The sequence below is a fragment of the Embiotoca jacksoni genome, unplaced genomic scaffold (assembly GCF_022577435.1).
Source record: "Embiotoca jacksoni isolate LCO1_2020_lvr unplaced genomic scaffold, fEmbJac1.0.p SCAF_4, whole genome shotgun sequence".
Lineage (NCBI taxonomy): Eukaryota > Metazoa > Chordata > Actinopteri > Embiotocidae > Embiotoca > Embiotoca jacksoni.
In genome coordinates, this window is record NW_027185392.1 from 15,481,241 (window position 1) to 15,498,398 (window position 17,158).

Below are 17,158 nucleotides of genomic sequence, written 5' to 3' on the forward strand. Positions count from 1 at the left end.
CTACCATTTAAACCCTGAGGTGGAAGTGTGTGTGTGTGTATGTGTGGAGGGCCAGTGGAGAAGCATAAGTAGGCCAAAGTACCCTTTAGTTTATTTTAACAACTGTACAGACAGAATGAGAGGCTGGAAAAAACAGAAAGCAGAAGAGGAGAAAAACATGCAGTGCATCAAGTTAGTGGCATAATTTCCATAAAGAACATCACGTGCTGGGATCTTAAGTGGTGAAATCCAGGATTTTGCAGGTTCAGACCATTTCGCTCCAGCGCGCACACTTTGCCGTTTATCATGAGATGAACAAAACATTCAGTCTTCACCGAGATAAGGAAAACAAAAATTCAGTATCTCTTTGCTTCTTTTGTATGAAAAAAGATATGAACATGTTATTGCATAATGAAAATCTAAAGCAACGAGGAGTAACCTCAACTAATGATAATACATTTAATGTTTGCTTCACATTGTACAAATTAAGCATGAACATAACATATGTTCGTTTGGAGCCTCCGGGGAGGTCATTCTTATGAGGACTGCTTTTATGTTACCTCGCAATATTTTTCTTCTTCCATTATTGGCCATATGTCTATTTCTGCTCAGCTGCTCTGGTCCTCAAGAACAGTTGGTGTGTTGGTCCAGTTCAGCTACAACACACTGCGGGCTAAAGGATACACTCTGCTGATACCACGGGAAGGAGAGATGATGTGACACTTTTTGAAAGGTTGATCTCTTACAGTATTCAGCTACTGGTTCTAGCTGAAGCTGGGAGTAGATGTGGTTACTGTTCGGTCTTTGGCTGCTGCTGTGCTTGGGTGTTACTTTTTGAATCTGTGGTGCTGCTATGACAGTGTCTCTCAACCATTATGTACCAGCAACAGCCAACAAGGTGCTGCCATGGCTACAGCCACAATAACAGCTGTTCCATCGCAGGGCTGCAGTCATCATCCTCAGCGGTTAGCAAAAGAGCAGCTGACATAAAAGTATTGAGAAATAATTCAAAACGTACTTATGAAAGCAACAGCATCCTGCCGATTGCCGTATTGCTTTCCTCTGAAGAGAGCTACTGATCAAAGAATTTGTTGAAGTTTACTCTTCCTAATTAAATAACAATGCCTATTGAGCAGTAGCATTATATCACCATATGTAATGCCCAGTTCAAAGTAAAATTCAAAGAGTTGATTCATGCTGGGACGTTACGTTGAGAGCAGCTGAGCGGAAATAGGACATATGGCTCAGAAGGAATGAAAGGAGGAACGTAATGGGAGGCAACGCAAAAGTAGTCGTCGAATAAAATTCTCACCATGACCCTTCGGGGGCCGTGTAAGTTTGTGCTAAAATCAGGAGACAAGGCTGAAAAGCTTTTGGATTGTTCAGTGGACGTGTGTGACTTAAACAAATAGTTTCACAGATAATAAAACCTACTTTGATATTTGTTTCTTGGGCAAAATGAGATGATTGAAGACGTCACCTTGGTCTCTGAGAATTTGCAATTATTTTCCATTTTATCAACAGTAAGCATAATTTAGTCATTGAATCAAAAAACAATCATCAGATTGGTCAACAATTAAAATAATCAGCAGATGCAATAATTTATAGGAAGCAGCAACTGGGACTTGCTAAACTGTCTGTGTGACTAATCCTGAAATTAAAAGCGTTATCCATCGGTAACAGATGGAGACGTGGAGGGTTTGAGCCCTATTGTGATGCAATAACCACTGAGATGGACTGATTTTTTTTAATTAGTGGTGGTTGCATAAGCTTTAGCCTTATTATAATGTTACAATGTTCTTGAGGCCATCGGCACACTAAAGGCCACGATGCCTAAAACAAAGAAGAAAACAACAACAAAGAGAGAAAAAAGAGGAAAAGAGCAAGACAGAGTGATAAAGACATAATCTAGATGCATCGTAGATTAACCTGAATCAGAGTAATTAACCAGAGTGAGTCGACACTAGACGGCAACACGGACGTCACTTACTGAAAGTTAATATCTACTCAGTATTTTAAAACACTTCCACTGTGTAATTCTAGCTCACTTACTGTACTAGATTTTTTTTTTAATGTATTTGTAATATACTATTTCATTTATTCACATTTTACTCTGTATAGTAGTTAAAAATGGAGTCTTCCTTTCTAAGTAGTAACTTAAAGCTGGTCTTCATTGTATTTCACCACACTTTACATATAATCACAATCAGTCTGAGTGCATGCACATTTCCGGGTACTTTGCATCCTAAGACAGGGTTTTCCCAATCATTATAACACCAAGTTGCAGCACCCAAGCCACCATAGCTTCACTATAAACTTCATTTTACCAGTGTTTGGTGATTATTATTTTTATGGCAGACATTTCTAAATAAATATTGTCATGATAAAAGTCAAAAATTACATGAAAATGCATAGTTAACTGTCCATTAGCCCTCCAGAAATCAAGGGAAAACACTGTAAAAATGCAGTACAGTTAAGTGCAACACATTTCACACAGGTGATTGTCACAGTTGACACATCACAGACTAATGCTCAGGGGAAAATGTGCACACATTCAACAAGAGCCAGTCAACCTGCTATTATAACATTTCTGCATGATGAACGCAACCTTCTAATGTTTCCCAAAAACAACATGTTTAACTTTGTCTGTGACCGACAGCGACTATCCAGGCTTTTGAACAATGTCAGCAATCACTGAGGCATGTAAGACATCTTTGCCAACAGCAAATCCGTGTCATCATTGTTTCACATTCTTTGATGCATGGAAAATCCATGAATCCCCGCTCTCACACTCTCTCTCTCTCTCTCACACTCTCTCTCTCGTGCAGACACAGCTGGCTGTCTGGGACTATTGGAGTTAATCTGCCGAGGACAGCTGTGACATCTGGAGCGCACAGAGACACACACACACACACACACACACGCACTTATTCAGTCACATTCTTCTGCATGTCGGACCTTAACTCTTGCTGTGGGCTGAACAACATTGACAGCAAAGGTTAACTGCTGTCATCAAAGTTAATTTTGTGTTTCTCTTAGCTTGTATAACTTTAACCTGCTAAAAGTTACACCCAACAGTTACAAAGCACCTTTGTGTACCAGCTTTGAGACGGTCTAATCCAGCCTTGTCTCGTCTATAAACAGATAGAAAGTCTGGGCCAGTCTAATTTCCCGCTTGGGTCACTTGGTGATATATAGCCTACTGCTCTACTGCCCCCCCTGGAAACAGTGACACCTGAGAGCCTGCCTGTGTTAAGTTCCCATGGCGACCAGTGTCACCCAACCGGGGCTTGTCCGAGGAGTGTGCGAGGCTGCGAGCCGTATCATGCATGATTGGCATGAGTGAGTGTGCATACACTTTGCATGCTTTGTAGACATGGCAAAACACACACACACACACACACACACATGCGGACGGAAAATGTTTCACGGCACGGAGGGCGGCATTTTTAACCCTGTCTCGTCCCCACCTGTGAGAGCATATAAATACGCCACTGCAAATAGAGGCAGTCGGACCGGCCTGAAAATAACTGGAGAATTAGGAGGCAGGAAGACGACAAAGCAAGAGGAGCAAAAACCCAGCAGGAGAGATTAAGATTTAGAGGTCAGCATTAACCTAGACCAGAATACTACAACAGAGCTGGCTGAAATCTGTCCATAGCATCGAGTGAAAACCTGTCAAGTATTGAAAGTCTTAAAGCCATGTTTGTAAAGTTAAGTGCATTACACTTGTTCACAAAAAATAATTTTAAGAGCAAGATTAAGTTGAGTTTAAAGAGGGTGTGTTGACATCGACTGTAGGTGGGTTTAAAAATGTGGGTTATCCATTGGTTTTAAGAAGTGAAGATATTTGAGTATAATGTAGCTATGAAACTGAAAAGGGACAATTTCTAATTTCGCACTAAAAAAAAAATTGAGAATCGGCCTATTTGTGCCTCGATGAAGATGAAGTACTTGTATCTTTAAAAGTTTTCAGTAACTACTGCCTTTGTTAAAAAAAAGGCTTGTAATATTATTTAGCTGGTGCTTGTAAAGATACTGTATGTCACATTGGAAAGACGGCATGTAAATAAAGCAGACACAACGTCTGATGCTATGACCACTACCATGGAGAAATTAGGGATGAAACATTTTGGGAATCCGTAAAGGTATGTTAAAGAGGAGGAGTATGAAAAAGTCACAAAACATGCAATTCGATGCCTGGTCACTTTCTGATCAAAAATGTGCACATTTAAAATACTAATTTAGCTATTTTTAGACTGCATTTGTTGAAAATCTGTTTTTCTAAAAGGGGTGTTGTGTAACATACTTAAAGCATCATATTGTCACTGTTAAAGCAGTGTATTCATTGTAAATGTATTAGAGCTATTAAAGCCTGGTTGGTAACTTCATTTTTCAAGCCAGAAGCTGATATGTCATCTTTAGTAATCGTTTCTTGTGACTGAGAATAGGGCACAACGATGATTTGTGAGGTTAAGAGAACTCCAACCTCAACATCAGTCAGTAAAGAGATACATGTGATGACAACTTGGATTTCATTGCACTTTAAAACACAGCTAGATCTGAACTGGGAGATGAATGGTGCACTTCTGTGGATAGATGGACGGATAAACATTACAAATGTGTTTGGAAAAGGGACCTTTGTCAGTTTTCCTCGTATGACCTGTTTTTCCAGAATTTTGAAAATATAATATAATATTATTATTATTATAATTATTATATATTATAATATTATGTTAAATGTAGGTGTATAAAACCTCTTTGGGCTGTTGAACCCTGAAAATGAAGCAATCTCTGATTGTGTTGTACTTGCAGACGCTCCCTGGGATCCCAGTGGCTAATTCGTGCAAAAACTGATTTTAGTGAACTTGTACAGGTTTGAAGAGATAAATATTCACAAGAACATGTGATTTTACTCTCCTATCCTATTAATCATTATGCCACTTTATCTTGCTAGTCCTGCAGGGTTCTTACCCCCAGATTAGGATCCGACCTGTTAAACATAGCATTTAAAAAAAAAAAAAAAAAAAAAAGGGGGGGGGGGGGGGCTGGACGCATGTTTAATCTCGGGCTGGATTTCAGTGTTATCTTTATGTGCTGGTTGAAGGCCTATTCACCATAGTGAGCTGTTAGATATGAAACATTGCTGAAATCCAACTTCTCCATGGCAAAGACCTGCTTATTAAACGACCAATATTAGAACAGCCCCGTGCAAATTTTGTTGTTTGTTCCGTTTTAACCCTTTCCATCTTGTTGGTCCATCTGCCTGTACTATTATTAAAATGCAACCCAAAACCATTTTGTGAAGGACACAGAGTGTGGGACACTCACTAAAGATAAAGAGGCTGCCTGGTGCCGCTATGATTAAAATAGATGTCGGTATTGTCGTGCTTCCTTTCTGGTGCATCAAATTTGGCAGAGTTGCAGGCGAGGATTTTTTTTAGAGCAGGCTCCATAACGTCAGTGTTTATTGAATCTTTGATGTCAGGATGTTATTTGCTCTCGAAGCTGCAGTTCTAATTAGAATCTCACCCTCGACGGTAATAAAGAGACTTATGTAATACAAATTTCTCCTGAGTGTCTTTGATACATCATTTCGCTCTTACAGTTGTGGAGCTATTACTGACTGAATCTGCAGATGTATTGTCAGGTAGAGATGGAAAAAAAAAAAAAAAAAAAAAATACTTATTTTCTAACTACGACCACATGCAGCTCTGCTAAAGCGGAGTACAAATCCGCGATGGAAGAAAAAAAAAAAAAAAAATAGGTCACAACGCAGCTCCACGGGCAAATCATGATTCACCACTCGGGCTTATGGAAAGACGCGTTTTGAGCCGGCCGGATGATGGTGGACGCTCTGCAGGAAAACCGCGTGATAACATCATCCGATGCGATCAACTGTCGGGACAGCGTAAGCATCTCGTGCGTGAATACTGGCCCGGGTTTATAACCATGGCAACCGGAATCCCCTCGCGCCCGAGCGAAGAGGCGTTCCTCCTGTTGGCGAGGAGAAAACGGGCTCCTCGTCGGTGCGTAACGAACACTTGGTGGGCTTTTATACGTGTGCGCCGTTTCTTATCCTCCTTTAAAAGTGTTGAAAGTATCCACGGCGCTCGCCTCGGTGTTCAGTTTCACTCCGAGCCAGACGCCCGTGAAAACTTTTTTTTTTTGACACATATGTACGTACGGCTGTTCACGCACGCAGCAGAGCCCGTTGTCCCGCACGGTAACCCGACGCTGCGCAGTCCCCTCCGACAGGTGACGACGCACCGGTGCCGCGTGTATTTATATCCCCGGACACAGTATGTGACAGTGTGACCCATTTCTGTGCAGCAGGCCCCGGATCTCTTAAACGGTAACCTTCACTTACCTCTATCCATTGCTGCGCCTCCTGGCAGGCTGGCTCGGGATGGTTGGGCTCCGGCGGATCCTGCTCCCGCGCCGGGGCATTCGGGGGATCTCCGCACGCTGCGGGGCTCGCCATCTCCGGGCAGGCCGTGACACCCAAGACCCAAGTCGGACGGTGATGATACGGTGATATGCGATAAAGCCCCCCCTTCAGATGTTTGGCGGTGCTCCCTCCCCCGCTCCTCGGTCCGTTATCTTCCTCCTCGCTTTCTGCCGCTCCGCAACTCCACGCTGCGTCGCTGCGTCGCGTAGCCGTCTCGTCCTCCGCACGAACCTTTGCTCAAACTGTGGCGCAGAGATGGAGAAAAGGCTCCTTGCGACGGCGACGCTGCAACACGAACCGGGCGCTAAAAATAACGATTCTGGTTCCTGTCCTCACTGCGTGAGGCTGACGCTGCTGTCCTCAAACACCGCTGCTGCTGCTGCTGCTGCTGCCGCGCATTTTAGGAGGCGTGAACGCGCAGGAAGGAATCTCTGCGGGGGAGGTCGAGAGACAGGACAGAGACCGGACAGAGACCGGACAGAGACGGGACAGAGAGAGGAGGGAGACCGGACAGAGAGAGGAGGGAGACCGAGAGACAGAGGAACGATATAAGAGAGACAGGACAGAGACCGGACAGAGAAAAGAGGGAGACCGAGAGACAGGGTAACGACATTAGAGAGACAGGACAGGGACAGAAAGTGAGAGAAGAGACACAAGAGACACTGTTGAGACACAGGACAGAGTAAGGACGGTGACAGGCGAGAGAAAAGATGGAGACAGGAGAGCGAAAGGACAGAGACATGGGAGAGATGGGAGAAAGACATGAGAGACGGGACAGAAACAGGAAACAGACAGTAGAGAATCCATAAAGAGACAAGACTGAGACAAGACTGAAAAAGAATAGAGACAGAACAGAGAGAGAAGAGACATTAGAAACAGGCGAGAGACAGGAAAGAGTAAGGACAGAGAGAGGCTGGAGATGGGGGAGAGACATGTGAGAGACATAAGAAAGACAAGATGGAGACAGGAAAGAGACAGTGGAAAGGCATGAGAGAGACAGGGCAGGCATGAAAGAGGGAGGAGACAGACATGATGTAAACAACAGCAGACCGGGGAGAGACATGAGAGCGCGAAGATGGAGACAGGAGAAAGACAGAAGGGGGACAGGACAGAAAAGAGAGATAAGATGGAGGCAGGAGAGAGACAGGGCAGACAGGAGGAGACAATGGAGAGACAAAACGGGGACAGGATATAGAGCGATGAGGGGGACTGCAAAAGTTGTCCCGTTATGTCCTGCAGGCCTGTTGAGATGTGCTTCATACTGAACCACAGAAAGACGACTGACTTTAAAATGGAAGCAAAGAATTAAGAGCCAGTAAATAATGTTGAGATACGACAGTCAGACAAAGGCTTGTTAGTTTGATTAAATCCCCAAAACCCAAACTTGTTAGGGAATATAAACCACCATAACAATATAAAAAGACAATATTCTACTTCAGAAGTCCATTTTAATAAACACAGCTACGTTTAATGAAAACAATAGAAACAAACAGACACTGTGTACTCTGATGTCTCCATGGTAACATAATATGTAGATACCAAATGCACAGAAAGTGGTAAAGGGGGGGGGGGGGGCTGCAGCCCAACTTTACCTTGTGACCCACTGCAGGTTAATCTGGCTCTGCTTCTCTAGCTACATGCTAAAGTAGTCCCATTCAAAATGACACCCTAATAAGTCTAAACTAGACTTCCCCGTGCAAAAAAAAAACCCTTAAATGACCCGAGAGTTCAAAATGGTCACAGCCCAGTTTTCATGTTGCGACCATCTCTGCCTGTTTTTTTTTTTAAGTCAACACCAACCTGTAGTATTTCTCTCCTGCATTTGACCCAGAGACCAAAGCATGGCTCAGCAGTCGCCGGTATTGTTGCAGCTATCAGTGCTGTTGATAACAGTTGAGTGGAGCATTGTCGGATGCAAATGTGACCTTTTCACGCGGCAGGTCAAACGTTTGTTTTCTGTTGATTTACCAAATCCCCCGAGCAGAGACGCAGAGATCTCAACAGATAGATGAGCCCCAAACTGTGAGCCTCAGGACGTTAACCGCTTCATCACCTCCTGTGACAAAAAGTCAGACTTGGGTGTCGGCCTAAATGTCGAGTCGAGTGGTGACGGGGCAGTCGGGAGGACAGTAGAAACGGGAGCTGGAGACGTTTACAGCTGCTGCTCCAGACTATCGTCTCCGTCACTCCATCTGACAAGTATTTCCCGGATTATTCACTCAGATTGAGAAATGTTAAAATAGTGATGAGGAAAGTTAACAAAAGAAAAATCTATCAAATAGTTGCTATTCAATGTTCTGCCAATTAACTAATCAATAAATGAACCGATTATTGCAGGACTAGAAAGGTTTGCAGGCAGTTAAATGAGATGCAATTATGACTTTTTATGAGGCGTGTTTAAAAAAACAACAACAACCAACAACTGACTTTTGACACGTCCTCCTTTAAATCCAACTTAAGATACCCGATGCGGCTTCGAGGCCGGCCTGGCCAGACGGGACTTTCATTTTTCCAACACAAACACGACAGGAGTCGCAAATAAGTTGAATGCTTGTTTTATTGAGCTCCCACAGCTGCATTACCAGTAGAACTACAGCAACACAGGATTTGAAAAGTGCAGAAAGGTAAACGATTTGAACACTAGACGTACTAATAACTCTACACTGCACGACAACAACCCAAAACACTGTAGCGCAGCACTTTATTGTGATGGTCCCTTTCTTCACTGGATGTTCTGGATTATCGGTGTTCAACAACTTGTACACAAACTGTGTATTTTGACTATTTGACCATGTGTGGATTGTTAACTGAAAGTCCATTCGAAATAAAGTGCATTTCTCAATTTCTAAAACAGCAGTGAACAATAAAAACTATAAAATGTGAATCTTCTCTCGCTTTAAAAGCCAAACTTAACCCAAAAAAAAAAAAAAACACCAGACTAAAACCCCAGACCAGCATCCAAAAGGCAGCGAGTGTGCTCTGAACAATGGTTAAATTATTCCTACGGATACTTTGGGCCTATTCTGAGGAATGTCAGATCCTTATAAACTCAACCACAGCAACTAAAGGCATTCAGAGAAATAGGAAAAAAACAAGTTTCCCCACACAAGTTTTGCTTTGTCCGTTACGTTCTTATTGGCACAAAAGGTATTTAAGCACGAGCCTTCTGAGTTTGTCACGGATGCACAAAAGACAAATATATTAGCAAAAAGACAAATACGCACATGCACACAAGCAGTGGTGAGATCTGACCTAATGTTTTACAATTTCCACAGCAGTCGGGACAAGCTTGTATCAGTTAGCAGAACAAAAGGTTTTGATTGTTTGTGTGTGTGTGTGTGATGCTGTTTAAGAATGCTTTGTTCATGAGATAAGAGAGTGAGATGTGGAAACAACATGTGCTTTAGAGTGCATAGTGTCTGCAGATGTGTGCGCGCACGGAGCGCCGTGTGCCTGTCGATTGTGTTTGCCGTGTGAATGCTCGGTGGACATTTTGGTTTACAATTTGCTCGATCGTCTAACTCTGACAAAGAGCCACCGCAGAGAAGCGAACTTCGCCGTGCTCCCTTTCCATAAATCCGCGGCACACTTTGGCCGCATCCTAGACGTGATCAAGAAAAGAAAAAAGAAATCAGACATTTCAACGCAACTTCAATTTCAAGCAAACTCAAGTTGAATTTAAAGATTAAACATTTTCTCCACCATATTTAACTAATGTCTAAAATGCAACACACTGCAAATGGAAACGCAACACTTTTCAACCGGTTTCATATGTAGTTGGGATTGTGCTAAAGGCATTAGATTTTAATGTTTAGGTATGTTTCACTGCTAACATTTTCAGTAGGGCTGGACAATATTTCAGAAATACCAATTCTGTAACATGAGGATTGAGGTCATGAAATCATAAGCAGTTTAAATTAATGTTTGTTTAAAACGTTGGGGTTTTTTGGGTTTTTTTTAAAGTCCGTTCCAACTTGGTCAAATAAATCCCTATGAATGTTTATCACGACAGATTTACACATTTCATGTCCCCTAAAGCAATCCCTCAAATATTGTTACTTGTCAGTAAAAGCTATTACTGCTATTATAATAGTTTATTTTGAAAATCATACTTTTCAGTAAAGTTGTGATCACGCGTCTTTAACTTCACTGTTAATCTAAAGGTGATACTTATTTTTTTTTCCAAAGCATTCAAGTAGTTTTCTTCCTTTAAACAAGATTCAGTAAATCATCAAAACATTCAAAGTTGCAGTTTTATCTCTAATGCATGTAGCGCCACCTTGTGGTAGTTTGACACAACGCTCTCAAAGGCTCTGGCTCAGTACACACATAACCCTCCATGGCTTATGAAGCTCAGAAGCAAATTCCAAATAAAAGCATGTTGGTGTTTTTTTTTTAAATTGGATCAGTCAAATACTTAAACATCATCTATCCGTACATGAAGATGTTTTGTGGACCGTCGTCCAACCTTCACTAGTGTGTCTGTGTGTGCTTTTATGAACCCTTTGGCAGATATACGAGAGGAGAGTGCGGTTTAGCTGCATTTATTGATCGAATGAAGACACTCAGGAGCCTCCACTCCCTTTCCCAGTCTAATACCATGACTCATCATTCACAGGAAGGAACTCGGCTCACAGCTTTTTCTTAAAAATGTCTGCAAAATGTTGAGGAATGACCGCAGATTTACGCACCATTATGAAAGAGTCCTCTTTGGCAGCTCCATGGTTCACTGCTCCGTTCATTTTCCCATCTTCAAAACAAATAAAATGGTTAGAAATCCAGGGGGAGACGAATACATACAGGAAATGCAACATGAGGATACTGTAAATGCTTACCAAATTCATAAAGTTGTCCGTTTACATTGACGAAGGCAATAAAGTGAAAGTTGACTCTGTCGGCTTCTGGCTGTGAAAGTTGAAATATGAGGCAATAACATCGAGTAAATATTATGAAACCCAAACAATTATGCAAAGCGAATTGTTTGGCGTCAACATTACAAGCGGTTTAAACACCGAGTCTAATCTCTAATGCTCACACATGGGCTGGAAAGACAAAGGCCATCAGAGAAATGGGTACAGAAATATATCTTTTATCTGGTAACTCAATATAAATTGGAGTAATTCTCAGGTTCATATAAGTAAATGGAAAAACACTTCAGACTGGAACATAACGGTGACAAACAGGCTGACAGCTGTCGCTTAGAAATACATCCAACGCAGGTCAAACAAACGTTGATTAGACCAGATTTCTTTGCACATTTTTTAGTCTGAAAGACATTAGCCATCAGTACGTGTTGATAATGTGGCCAAGCATCTTACCCGACACTGTCCCTGGACTGCAACCTCATTGTGGGCCTCACGGATTGCCTGGAAGGAAAAAAAAAATAATTTCCGTTTCATTATGCTAAAAAGGGATAATATTACTTTTTAAAAATATAAATACAAATATGTAGCAGGGTAAACAAAAGTACAAGCCCAAGATTTTCATCCAAATCCAACTGCCATTTCTGATGATAAAGATGTGTTAGTGTCTGGCGCCCCCAAGTGGCTGAAACAAAGCCTGGAGGTTACACCACTCCTGATTCCAGAAACCTGAGACGTGCTTTTTTCCATTTCAGTTTTTTTAATGCAGTGCATTTGTTGGCAAATCATTAAACTATCCAACTTGTCAAAAATCACGGAACTCCCAGATATGATGCCATTTCAAAATATAAACACACAATTGAAATATGGGGCATCTGCTGAGTTGTGGCTGTTTAATGCATATCTCAGTCACATTGAAAAGGCTTTCTGTACACACACACACACAAGAAAACTGTAAAGCTTATAGATAAACGAGTCTCTTTAACACAATAGAAGATAATTTACCATCTGATGAACAGATATGTAACAAACCAACAGCTTGAAATGTAATTCTGTTAAAACTATCTTACCTTGCTCTTCTCCAGATGTTTGGCACGGTCATCAGGAGACATGTTTGCTGTCTCATCCAGAAATGTCTTCAAGGCAGAGCCATTATCTGAAAACAAAACAAGAACATGTCCTTTATTCATATTCATTTATATGTATTCACACCCTGCCAGAATAAATGAGTATCATTAATTCTCACCGAGTACTTAAAGGAGGAAGAAAAAGAGTAGCACTGTCCATTTTTGAGAACTTACTGCTGTATTTATGACGTTACAGGTCTTTAAAATGATGTGCTGCTTAATCAACAGTCTGTTCAACCGATTTATGTGTCAGTTCTTACAGCTGAAAGGAGGTATATGTACGTTTCAGACCTGTTAACAAGATCGCAGGTTTGGGGATTTTCCTTACACTGAACATAACGTTTGTTGTAATGTGAACCCTGGAAGTGAATAATCTCTATAACTGCTGAGTCACTGATACTTAGCAACAGGATTAAATATTAGTAAATGTAATGTAAAAAAAAAAAGTTCGAGTGCTTATTTCAGCTGCACTTACCAAAAGTCAATTTGCCCTTATTGTTGGCCACAGCATGGAGCAGAGCGATGGTCCCACACGAATTGACTGCTGTCTGCTTCAGGAAATAAACCTCAGAGCCTCCTGAAATCTTGTCTGCCTGCTGCGCTCTGAAAGACTCGTGCTGCCATGTGCACACAGACACACACAGACACACACACAGACGTCATTGTCATCTGCCCATGAGAACAACCTGTGCAGCCAATCCTATCGTTTCAAATGTGCGCATTAATTATGAACACAATTAGAAATCATCAATCAATCAAAAAAAAAAAAAAAAATTACATTCTATTACTCGTGTCATTCATACAGCAAAAAGACACAAAAATAATCTCTGGTTGCATCTTTTGGACTGCAACTAATGATTTTTCAATGCCTCAATTTGTTAATCATTTTCTTGATTAATCAATCAAAAAGAGGTTTGATCTTTAAAATGTCACAAAACAGTAAAACATGTTGAGCAAGGTTTCATGTTTTGCCCCGACCGACAGTTCACGATCAAGATATTAATTTTAAAGTCACGAAGGACAAAAAGGGACCAGAAAAAAAACTCACAAATGATGAAGCCAGATTCTGAGAATTATATTTAAAAAATATATTCTGAACGATGAATCAGTTATCCAGGTTGACAATTAATTTGAATTTAAATGACTAATCAATCGATCAATTGACCAATGGCTGCAGCTTTACCACAGTGTAAAGATTTACTAGGTATCTCTTTGATATTTTCATAATTTGAAAATAAATGTAATTACTGATCACACAAAAAGCAATTGAAGATGCCATCTTGAACCAAAGATACTGATGATCAGAATAACTGAAGAAAAACAAAAAAAATATATTTAATGTTTAGTTTTAACTCCTCTATATTTTGGCCGTTGACCCTGGGGATGCGCTGTGGCTCCCTGTGTCACAATACAGAGCCTTTAGTTTAAAGTTTCACAAATAAAACAATCATACTGTACACTGGGGGGAAAAAAAAAAGAAAAGAAGGAAAAAAAAAAGCTAAGAATCTGCTGATTCATGTCCTCACTACCATCCTCGTCCCACAGTAGCCCACCCATTTCAACATCCCTTCATCCATACCCTCCCTGCAGCTCAGTGTCACCCCACCCCACCCCACCCCAGACAGCCTGGATCACCGGTTCACCCCACCCTCGTGCCCTGCCTTCCAGGAAGTAGCCACCACCACCACCACCACCTCCTCCTCCTCCTCCTCCTCCTCCTCATCATCATTACCTGTTGCGTCAGGGGGAAGAGCAGCATCAAGGCACAGCATGGTTTCGGGACGTCGGACAGTTGCTCGCCCTCCAGCCCGAGCACGTCAACGAATTTCCAGGTTTCACCCACGCCCAGCTTGCTCATCATCTGAAACGAATAGCGAGGAAATGAATAAAACACGAATAACCGAGCGAATGGCCCCAATCGGTAAACGACGTCCGGTGAGGCGGTTCAAGGATGCTGCGTTGTGCTGGTCCAGTCAGACCACACCCTTTAGCCCAGACACCGGGAAGGATGCTGCCGCTCATTAAAATAACATAAACGCATCTCCCGCTAGCTGTCGCGTCTCCTTCTGATATTATCTAACACTTTTTTTCTTTTCTTTTTTTTTTATACCGAAACAGTTGACAAAAAAAATAAAAAATAAAAATCACTAACATTGTGCCGCTTTCATTGTTGCTTCGTCGTGAATTCAGACGTTGGTCTCAGTAACGGTTCAACTCCTCTGAACTTACCTGGCAGTTGAAACAAACCGTTACCGACGTGTCGCCATTACTCGGTGTCTAACATTTGATACCCACCTTGTTCAGCATCTGAAACGACAGAAACAGAGATACAAAAAAAAAAAAAAAAAATGTTAGTCTTGCTGCCCGTGAAGGCGTTGCGTTATATGTTTCAAGTTGTTCTTTCCCCCACCTCGGGGTTAATCTCCATCGGGGTCCACTCCATTTTGGTAGTGTTTGGCGGTGACTCCGTAAATCTGAACGACCTCTCTTCACCGTGATTATTCCCGGGTTTGGCAGCTGGCGGTTGAAGTTACAGAGCGCACCCGCACTTTATACTGCCGGTCGTACCATTTACCGGCAGACACGGGGGGGGGGGAGTGGGCTCAGAATAAATAACCCTCGTTGTACGGATTTAAATGACTCCCTGATCATTTTTTTTTAAAATAAGATTTAAACGCTATATTTTCCATGCTACACTTTCAGCCGCGAAAGGACACCCTTGAAAGAAATGTAACCAAAGAAGATTTTAAGGGAAATGACACCGCTGAAGACGAAATCACTCTGGGAAAATCACGTTCTTTCTGGAAAGGATGGTGTGACGTATTGTTATTGACAATCCTTCTACATAGCTGAATATCAGCCTGACTGGGAGTTTAAAATATAACCCTACCCGAGGGTGGGATTTCATTTTAATGTGTCTCGTTGTCCCCGTTTTTCTGACACTGTTTGTTGTGCATTTCAAGCTCCCAGTACCCCTTTAGCAATATCACAATGAAAAAAATGCTGAATCACAAGCAATAGTCCTGCATTCACAATTTTTCTGTAGTAAGATAACTACTACAAGCACAATTTACGTAAGTATCACAGACAAATTACTCATGAATTATTGGAATAATGCTTCAATGACATGCAAGCGAGCAACATTTATGAATCTGTCATGTTGTCTATCCACTTGGTGGCACTATAACCTATGATGGATGTAATATAAACAGTGATGATGGTGTAAATAAACTGGCTTTCATTAATTTATACAAAATTGATTTATTACATAAACCGTATGTGTCATTTTCGCTATTCTCTGTTATTCTTTTCTTATAATGAGCACTCATTGAATGCCTGACATTTGTAGAACAAGAATGTCATCTCCATTAGGTTATTAACAAGAAATTGATTTTAAAAATTCATAATTAAAGGGTAGGAATGGAATATGTTATTCACTCCTCAACGCTCTTTTTCAAAGGGCTTTCCAATTAAAAGTTGCGTTGCTAGATTTTTATTGACATTACTTATTGAGCAAAAATTACACTATCTAAAAGCAAAACACTGTGGGAGTCATTTAAATCACAAATACTTCTGATCTCTAATGCCATATTTTAAAGCGTGTCCATACGCACTTTTTATAGATCTGCAAAATGCATATGTGTTGCACTGTGGCTACAACATGCATGTTTTATCCATGCAGGATGGTCTTTAAAAATATGTTTAAATCAGAAGTGAAGATTGAGGACTCCGGAGGTGTCGATAGCTGTAGGGTGAAGTCACTGACACGGTGTACCTGTGTGACAGAGAAAGAGGGAGGGAGAGGGATTACCTGGAAGTTGATAGGTTCACAGGTACGACTGAAATGGAGAGCTGGTGATGAATTTCAGACATGTGCCCATTTGTCTGCCTGCCTGTTTAAATATAAATGAGCTTAAAAGGGGGAAGCGAACAGTGAGGCAGCAGTTGAACTCAAGACAACAGAGATGCTAACAGCATATTCCTTCAGAGGAAAATTTGGACTTATTGCCACAATCAAGATCTCTGCTTTCAGAACTGCAATGCTGCTTTTTTGAATTGTGAACCAACTTTATTGCAATCTATTTGAACGCCCTGTAAAAGCAACATCTGCTCACACCTCGGCTCCATGTGACGACCGTCGTCCTCAGAGGATTAAAAAAAAAAAAAAAAAAAAAAAAAAAAAATTCATCTGTGGGCAACAGAACTGGGACTTCTGGACAAAGTTACTGTACATCACCGTTGGGTTTAATCCTGCTGATCACTAATCGTCTCCCGGTCGTCAAGGAAACAGCTTCAGACAGTTTTCATTGGTGCCCACCGCTACAAACCACAATGTGCCTACCAGGACAATTCATGGGAATAATTGGTGGGCCTCCTTCACCAGCAGGTTGGGGATGGAGCGTGGTGGTGTATTTTGGTCTCTTTGTCCCACTCAGCATGCTGTTAGCACTGGTTCTTACTCAAAGAATCACAACACTGCAGAAAAAGATATTGACAATGTCCTGCCAAAAACAGACACCGGCTCTCCCGAAAGAGCCCGTTTGTATCTGTTTTTGGTTGTTATTTTAAGTTTATTTGTTTGTCTCAACTCTGTAACAAAATGAATACTGAGTTTGCACTGTGGCATGATGTTAGAAATACATTAAACCATTGTAAATAACAATCATAAATAAGGCAAACGCAGGTTTTCAGGGTAGGGGTGCTCGGTTCGTTCATCCAGAATGTCATTTTATTCAGAA

General features: G+C 41.5%; 2 protein-coding genes across 7 annotated transcripts in view; both read right to left on the reverse strand.

The window, feature by feature from the left end:
* Nucleotides 1–6,816, reverse strand: part of LOC138208748 (LIM and calponin homology domains-containing protein 1-like) — a 30,259-nt gene extending 23,443 nt beyond the window's left edge. For 4 of the 6 annotated variants that reach the window (XR_011179115.1, XM_069166847.1, XM_069166849.1 and 1 more), the window contains exons 1-2: nt 6,350–6,816; nt 3,450–3,509 (exon numbers count right to left, since the gene is read on the reverse strand). Coding sequence is in view for 5 of the 6 variants with exons in the window: in XM_069166847.1 (XP_069022948.1) it covers nt 3,450–3,509; nt 6,350–6,463 (174 nt within the window). In the remaining variant the exon portion in view is untranslated. The remainder of the gene's footprint in view (nt 1–3,449; nt 3,510–6,349) is intronic. The other 2 variants (XM_069166850.1, XM_069166848.1) reach the window with 2 other exon arrangements.
* Nucleotides 6,817–8,969: 2,153 nt separating this feature from the next.
* On the reverse strand, nt 8,970–14,957 carry uchl1 (ubiquitin carboxyl-terminal esterase L1 (ubiquitin thiolesterase)). Its single transcript, XM_069167476.1, has 9 exons — nt 14,830–14,957; nt 14,715–14,726; nt 14,152–14,280; nt 12,895–13,036; nt 12,363–12,448; nt 11,749–11,796; nt 11,266–11,335; nt 11,122–11,180; nt 8,970–10,031 (listed from the first exon to the last, which is right to left on the reverse strand). The coding sequence occupies exons 1-9, from the start codon at nt 14,860–14,862 to the stop codon at nt 9,948–9,950; spliced, it is 663 nt and encodes a 220-aa protein (XP_069023577.1). The 5' UTR covers nt 14,863–14,957; the 3' UTR covers nt 8,970–9,947.
* Between the last annotated feature and the right edge of the window lie 2,201 nt (nt 14,958–17,158).